The sequence below is a fragment of the Tursiops truncatus genome, chromosome 5 (assembly GCF_011762595.2).
Source record: "Tursiops truncatus isolate mTurTru1 chromosome 5, mTurTru1.mat.Y, whole genome shotgun sequence".
Taxonomy (NCBI): Eukaryota; Metazoa; Chordata; class Mammalia; order Artiodactyla; family Delphinidae; genus Tursiops; species Tursiops truncatus.
Window position 1 is genome coordinate 22,393,164 of NC_047038.1, and position 8,624 is coordinate 22,401,787.

The window sequence follows — 8,624 nt, forward strand, 5'->3', positions numbered from 1 at the left end:
ATATTAAAGAACTGGTTATAAAAACAGAACAAGGCAAATTTTTCCTGACTAAACAGTATCTATTCACCCAGTTTATAAATCTTAAAAGTAACACAACCTGACGAATAATCTGTACTTTTTTTTGAGAAAGCAAACAAATAAGAAACTAAGCTTTTATAAGGTATGCATGGCAAAATAGAAACTTCTACATTATGTATCATTCTAATGTGTCTTGAGCAAAACTGATGTTCGATAAAGGATCATAAAGACTACTACAAGCAACTATATGCCAATAAAATGGACAACCTGGAAGAAATGGACACATTTTTAGAAAGGTAAAAAATTCCCAGACTGAGCCAGGAAGAAACAGAAAATATAAACAGACCAATCACAAGTAATAAAATTGAAACTGTAATTAAAAATCTTCCATCAAACGAAAGTCCAGGAACAGATGACTTCACAGGTGAATTCTATCAAACATTTAGAGACGAGCTAACACCTATCCTTCTCAAGCTCTTCCAAAAACTGCAGATGGAGGAACACTCCCAAACTCTATTAATCTCTATTAAAAGGATCATACACCATGATCAAGTGGGATTTATCCCAGCAATGCAAGGATTCTTCAATATATGCAAATCAATCAATGTGATACACCATATCAACAAATTAAAGAATAAAAACCATATGATCATCTCAATAGATGCAGAAAAACTTCGACAAAAATTTGACAAAATTAACACGCATTTAAGATAAAAACTCTCCAGAAAATGGGCATATAGGGCACCTACCTCAACATAATAAAGGCCATATATGACAAACCCACAGCAAACATCATTCTCAATGGTGAAAAACTGAAAGCATTTCCTCTAAGATCAGGAACAAGACAAGGATGTCCACTCTCACCACTATTATTCAACATAGTTGTGGAAGTCCTAGCCACAGCAATCAGAAAAGAAAAAGAAATAAAAGGAATACAAATTGGAGGGACTTCCCTGGTGGCACAGTGGTTAAGAATCCACCTGCCAATGCAGGTGACACGGGTTCGAGCCCTGGGCCGGGAAGATCCCACATGCCGTGGAGCAACTAGGCCCATGTGCCACAACTACTGAGCCTGCGCTCTAGAACCCACGAGCCACAACTAATGAAGCCCACGTGCCTAGAGCCCATGCTCCGCAACAAGAGAAGCCACCGCAATGAGAAGCCCACGTACCGCAATGAAGAGTAGCCCCTGCTCGCTGCAACTAGAGAAAGCCTGTGCACAGCAACAAAGACCCAACACAGTGAAAAATAAATATTTTTTTTAAAAAAGGAATACAAATTGGAAAAGAAGAAGTAAAACCATTGCTGCTTGCAGATGACATGATGATACACACAGAAAAATCCTACAGATGCCACCAGAAAACTGCTAGAGCTAATCAATGAATTTGGTACAGGATACCAAATTAATGCACAGAAATCTCTTGCATCCCTATACACTAACTACAGGAGATAAGAAAAATAAATTAAGGAAACAATCCCATTTACCAATGCAACAAAAAGAATAAAATACCTAGGAATAAACCTACCTAATGAGGCAAAAGACCTGTACTCAGAAAACTATAAAACACTGATGAAAGAAATCAAATATGACACTAACAGATGGAGAGATATACCATGTTCTTGGATCTGAAGAATCAATATTGTGAAAATGACTATATTGCCCAAAGCAATCTACAGATTCAATGCAATCCCTATCAAATTACTAAAGGCATTTTTCACAGAATCAAAACAAAGAATTTTACAATTTATATGGAAACAGAAATGGTGCCATACAGCCAAAGCAATATTGAGAAAGAAAAACAGAGCTGGAGGAATCAGGCTCCCAACTTCAGACTCTACTACAAAGCTATAGTAATCAAGACAGTATGCTACTGACACAAAAACAGAAAGATAGATCAGTGGAACAGGATATAAAGCCCAGAGATAAACCCCCCACACCTATGGTCACCTTATCTTTGATAAAGGAGGCAAGAATATACAATGGAGAAAAGTCAGCCTCTTCACTAAGTGGTGCTGAGAAAACTGGACAGCTACATATAAAAGAATGAAATCAGAACACTACCTAACACCACACACAAAAATAAACTCAAAATGGATTAAAGACCTAAATGTAAGACTGGACACCAAAAAGCTCTTAGAGGAAAATGTAGGAAAAACACTCTGACATAAATCACAGCAAGATGTTTTTTGACCCACCTCCTAGAGTAATAAAAATAAAAACAAACAAATGGGACCTAATGAAACTTTAAAGCTTTTGCACAGCAAAGGAAACCATAAACAAAATGAAAAGACAACCCTCAGAATGGGAGAAAATATTTGCAAATGAAGCAACTGACAAAGGATTAATCTCCAAAATATACAAACAGTTCATGCAGCTCAATATCAAAAAAACAGATAACCCAACCGAAAAATGGGTGGAAGACCTAAACAGACATTTCACCAAAGAAGACATACAGGTGGCCAAGAGGCACATGAAAAGATGCTCAACATCACTAATTATTAGAGAAATGCAAATCAAAACAACAATGAGGTATCACCTCACACCAGTCAGAAAGGTCACCATCAAAAAAACCTATGAACAGTAAATGCTGGAGAGGGTGTGGAGAAAAGGGAACCCTCTGGCACTGTTGGTAGAAATGTATTTGATACAGCCACTATGGAGAACAGTATGGACATTCATTAAAAAACTAAAAATAGAACTACCATATGACCCAGCAATCCCACTACTGGGCATATACCCTGAGAAAACCATAATTCAAAAAGACACATGTACCCCAATGTTCATTACAGCACTATTTACAATAGCCAGGACATGGAAGCAACCTAAATGTCCAACGACAGAGGAATGGATAAAGAAGATGTGGTACATGTATACAATGGAATATTACTCAGCCATAAAAAGGAACGAAATTGGGTCACTTGCAGAGATGTGGGTCGACTTAGAGTCTGTCATACAGAGTGAAGTAAGTCAGAAAGAGAAAAACAAATATCATATATTAACACATATATGTGAAATCTAGAAAATGGTACAGATGAACCTATTTGCAGGGCAGGAATAGAGACAAAGTAGTAGAGAACAGATGAGTGGACACAGCGGGCAGAGGGAAGGGGAGGGTGGGATGAACTGGGAGATTAGGACTGACATATATTCACCACTATGTGTAAAACAGCTAGTGGGAACCTGCTGTATAGCACAGGGAGTTCAGCTTGGTGCTCTGTGATGACCTAGATGGGTGGGATAGCAGGGGGTGGGAGGGAGGTGCAAGAGGGAGGGGATATATGTATACATATAGCTGATTCACTTCACTGTACAGCAGAAATTAACACAACATTGTGAAATAATTATACTCCAATAAAAAAAAACTGATAACTACAATACTGAAAAATTCTAAATGCTTTATGAACTATCAATACCACTTTTAGGGCAAAGTGTGTTTTTTTTAATAAGGATTTTTTAAATAAAATTATATATGGTATATAAGCTAATTCCTAGCCTAACATTCCATTTTCTAACTACTTTATAAATGAAAACTTACTGTATTCAGATAATAAGTATTTCATAATTCATGAACTAACAATAAAAACCAATGTTTCCTAAATCTGTATGCTGATACTTATAACAACACACTTCATACTTAGGATTATTGTTTATTAAAACAGTGATCCTTTCACAAATACTAACATGTCACTAAAAAAATATTCAACTGACCTGCAAGTTTCTCTTGTTTCAGCAATTTCTCTCTGCTCATCTTTGCTATTTAACACAGCACCAATACTGTCAGCACTTTCAGCTCCCAACTGAGAAACGGCAAAAACCAAAAATTAGATGACAGTGTACTGAATAGCCTTCCTAGTCATTTGTAGCAGCATTTAATACATCAAGTATTTAAAAAAAAAAAAAAAATACAACCCGTAACTACTGCAGCAGGCAAATGGACAAATTACCTTGCAGGAAAAACAGAAAACACCTTGGAGCAAAACCATGTTAATTAAGAATGATTTTGCCAGCTGAAAAGTATTTTATGCTTTCAGTTATTTTTAAATTAAAACAACTTGACCAATCCTCTACTTTTAAAGCAAATAATAAAACACAATTTAGCAGCAGTAGCAATAACAAAACAACAAAAAAAGCAGCTAACATAGTGTTTATAAGTGTGATATGCACTATGTTAAACACTCTGCATCCATCAGCTCACGTATTGTACCTTATTTATTCCATGCCGTAATAAATACCTTTTCAGTTTTATTCAAGCCAAGTCTTTATAATGATTATAGGCACAATACTAAACTTTACAAAAACCTGAAAAATAGTGATGCAAATTCGGGTTGGCAGTTCGGGAAATTTTGCAAAATACAACAAATGTAAACAAATCACTAGTTGAAATAGGCCTGGCTACATAGTGTGGGATCAATTCATGGAAAACTTTAAAAGCCAAACCAAGAAGTATAGAATGCAACTTACAGGCCATGAGGAACCACTTAATATTTTCAAGCACACGAAGGGCATGAGGAAATCTGCATTAAATAATCCCTTAGCTCAAGAAAGGTGAGGGGTGGGATAGGGAGGGTGGGAGGGAGGGAGACGCAAGAGGGAAGAGATATGGGAACATATGTATATGTATAACTGATTCACTTTGTTATAAAGCAGAAACTAACACACCATTGTAAAGTAATTATACCCCAATAAAGATGTTTAAAAAAAAAAAAAAAAAAAAAAAAAGAAAGGTGAGAAGGCACACTACAATATTAGAGCTGCAAGTCCCAGCCTTGATCTTAAACAATTACCACTGCCTCTTTAGACTACCCACTTCATGACTCCCCTAAGGTTTCCCCAACGATAAATCTCTTCCAATATATCAACTGTTCCTGATATTTTAACTCTTCCATAAAATCTTCCTGACCCCTATTCTCTTTAGTCAGAAAACACATTTATTCCCATAGGTGGAATGCTTTATAACCTTCTTCCCAAGACTGAGTCGGACTCCCTTCAAATCTCAGATGAGTACATTTCTTCTGAGGGTCCTTCCATGAACACTATCTACAGAATAGGTAGCCTCCTTTCCATTATTTTTACCTCCTCATTTCCTCATTCTGATCATAGCACTTAATACACCCTTTTTGTTTTACTTTTGTTTCACAGTCGCTATCACAACTTCCAATTTTTTATTTGTACAATTCAATTACTTTATCAGTTTACTTTTGTTTACTTCTCCCCCACTGAAATGTTAGCTCACTGAGGGGAAGAACTCTGTCCTGTTGATATCTGTATGTTCAGCAGCTACTATAACATCTGACTTATAGTACATGCTTATAAATATGTGAATGAACCAATGAGATTTTCTACCAAGGTGTAAATTAGAATACAATGTTTTACAAGAGGAACGCTTTAAATCAAATTGTGCTTACATATATAATTGTCTTCTCATGCTCCAACATTTTTAAAAAATTGTGGAATGACTGGAGTAACAGACTTCCCATTGTGGTAGCACTAAATATATTATTTGAATAACTATGACAATTTGGAATCATTTGAAAGCATGTATAATTTTTTGAAACAAAGCTACAAGTTAAATAAAAACAGGTGTAAATCGTTGGTGATAGCATTAATTGCCACAATCGTGGTCTGGGCCTATATATTGCATCCGATATCTTCATCCAGCAGCCAAGTCAGTCAAGCAAATTATACACACTTGAGTTGTGCTCTACTCTGACAGATCATCAATCAGCAAAAATTTATTAAAAACTTACTTTGAAAAAAAAAAAAACTTACTTTGGGCAAGAAACAAAGTTAGGATAGAAGATTAAGCCAACAGGAATTAAATGCAAAGACGCTGCACGCAAACTGTTTATATTCTGTATGATGGTTAATAATATACAGTAGTGGACGCCAACAGTAAGGAAAATGGATGCTCAGAGCGAGAAGAGTCTAAGCCAGGGAGATCACAATAGGTTTCATCACAAAATTCTGACCTGGGCTGTCACAGAGGATAGACAGAAATCAGAAAGAAAGGACAACTTTTAAAAATCATAAAGTATGTACTGCACAAATCACGTTCCGGAGAGTAATAAACCAGTCTGTCTTGTTCATACAGAGAAAAGTAAGTGAAAGGAAGGCTGCTAAAGTGGAAGTCTGTCATTGATTATACTGTACATCCTTAGGTGGAAAGGTTCCTATCCAACTGTACTAGGAGGCAGCCATGTGTATTGCAAAGGCCTGAAACTGCAGCTTGCAAATGTAAACGGTTTGTGGCCTTCAGCATGTAACAAATCTCCTGAGCTTTATTTTCTTCATCTATAAGTCACAGATAGCATCTGACTGGTATGATCAAATATAATGTATGTACAAGCTTGGCAGAGTCTTGACACACAGAAAGGACTTAATAAACGGCAGCCATTATTAAATTCTGTGCAGTATGTAAGCTCTCTGAGGGTAGGACCACCTATTATTATTCATAGCTGAACTGCCAATGTCTACAAAAGCTCCTGGCACATAGTAAGACACTCAACCAATCATTGTTTACGACTATTTTCAGTCAAACAGACGTCTGAATTCAAAACTAAAGAGTAAGAACCTTGGCGGTAACAAAGAGCTGCTGAACATTTTTGAAGATAACATAACAGAAACTGGGAAAAGGAAGGCTTGGAAAAGATACCTGATTTGTCCAAAATCACTATGCCAGGAACAGATCTGATTCCAAACGCCCCCTTTTTTTTTGGCCACGCGTTTGTGGGATCTTAGCTGCCGACCACGGATTGAACCCGGGCCACAGCAGTGAAAGCGCTGAGTCCTAACCACTGAACCACCAGGGAACTCCCTAAACGCCCACACTTTTAACACTGTACCATAAATCTTTTCATCCGATCATAAAAGAGGATAGGTCTCAGATTTACATGTACTAAAACGAAAACTTATTACTGAAAAAAATAACAGTAAGATGCCTCATCAAAACCTGTGAGCATTTCTCCCATCCCTTTTACCGGTCTGAGTGGTAGAAAGTAAAACACAACCTCTAACTTTAATTAAGCAGAGGTGTGCATCTGCATTTTCTGCATGTGTACTCCACTAATCAAGTGTTAACTTACTCCTACACAAGAAGGAGTGAGGCCAAGATCTGGAGAGACAAACCTGGGTTTAACTTTCTGGCCCAGAGGTGAAGGAGCCGGGGCAAAAATTAACCTCTGGAGCCTCTGTTTCATTATCCGATAAGTGAAGACAATATTACCTATTTCAGAGATTTGCTGTGATCGATACAGATTAAGAATTCAAACGTTAGCTGCGAGTGAGGACGAGGATACCGTACACGGCAGGGTCGACAGCAATACGCATCATGCAGAATCTAAAATTTACACTCAGGCTTCTACCAATGCAGTCGTTAGACACTATCCCAGAGAAAATACCGTAAAACCTGACCCACAATGAAGCCCCAATCTCAAGAATAGGGAGCTGATAACAAAGAAAGGCAAGACACAAACGACCATTTAAAAAGTGAACAGAAGGGTTTCCCTGGTGGCGCAGTGGTTGAGAGTCCGCCTGCCGATGCAGGGGACACGGGTTCGTGCCCCGGTCCGGGAAGACCCCACATGCCGCGGAGCGGCTGGGCCCGTGAGCCATGGCTGCTGAGCCTGCGCGTCCGGAGCCTGTGCTCCGCAACAGGAAAGAGGCCACAACAGTGAGAGGCCCGCGTACAGCAAAAAAAAAAAAAGTGAACAGAAATTCTGGAGTATAACAAGTCACTTTTCTTTGCGTGAACTGCGGTAACTTATACAGAAAGACCACTGTATTCTCATCATTGAGCACCACTCGGCGGCCATTCCATAACGGTTGCTGAAGACCAAGCGTGGCGTTCGGTTCAGCACCACAATGACCGCGAGGTAAAAGAGGAAAAGATTCGGGGTACCCCGGGGGTTGAGAACAAGAGGGTAGGTGGGCGCAGGGATTAAGGTCGCGGGACCAGAAAGGACTGCACCGTGGCCAGTAACGAGACAGAAAAGGGAGGAGGTAACAGGCCGGCCGCGCACGCGCATTCGCGATCCCTCCCTGGGCCCCGGACCTGCTGCGCGAGAAGCTGTCGCCGTAACTTCTGCCGCTCCCGGATCTCCTGCAAGCGGCTGTCCATGTCCCAACTCTTGCTTTCCACTGCCTCGAAAACTTGGCAATGAGCGGACGAACCCCCGCCCAATTTTTCTTCGGAGACTGTGGAACACAAAATTCTCCAGGAGCTTCTAGCGGCGTGTACCCAGTGTTTTTTCCTCAATAGGTGTTTCCGGCGCGGCCGGAATTTGGCGCCACCGCTCCCGGAAGTCCCGCCTCCTTAAGGACGCCCGCGATTTGACGCTGCCTAGAAGAGGCCCAATGAGGGTCCTGCGACGCCGGCGCTAGAGGCGTCTCTGGAGGCTTCGGCGGTCCAGAGCTGGGGCTGTTGGAGCTGTGGTGGCGAATCGCTGACCCCTCACTTTCCCCTTCCTGGGACTTGAGGCTCCCTTGGTCTTTCAGCACTGTTGCCACGTGGTGGGCCCTTTTGTTGATTCCCTTTTCCATTAGTTCCCCAGTTGCCAGTTCTGACGTTTTAATCATTGCCAGATACCCGTTTTTTCGTGAAAGCACT

General features: G+C 39.8%; 1 protein-coding gene across 2 annotated transcripts in view; it reads right to left on the bottom strand.

The window, feature by feature from the left end:
* The window catches only part of METTL14 (methyltransferase 14, N6-adenosine-methyltransferase non-catalytic subunit), a 31,804-nt gene extending 23,531 nt beyond the window's left edge, over positions 1-8,273 (bottom strand). The window contains exons 1-2 of one of the 2 annotated variants that reach the window (XM_004316134.4): positions 8,070-8,273; positions 3,728-3,816 (exon numbers count right to left, since the gene is read on the bottom strand). In XM_004316134.4, coding sequence (XP_004316182.1) covers positions 3,728-3,816; positions 8,070-8,135 — 155 coding nt within the window. In that variant the 5' untranslated portion in view covers positions 8,136-8,273. The remainder of the gene's footprint in view (positions 1-3,727; positions 3,817-8,069) is intronic. The other variant, XM_019927864.3, reaches the window with a different exon arrangement.
* Positions 8,274-8,624: the final 351 nt, after the last annotated feature.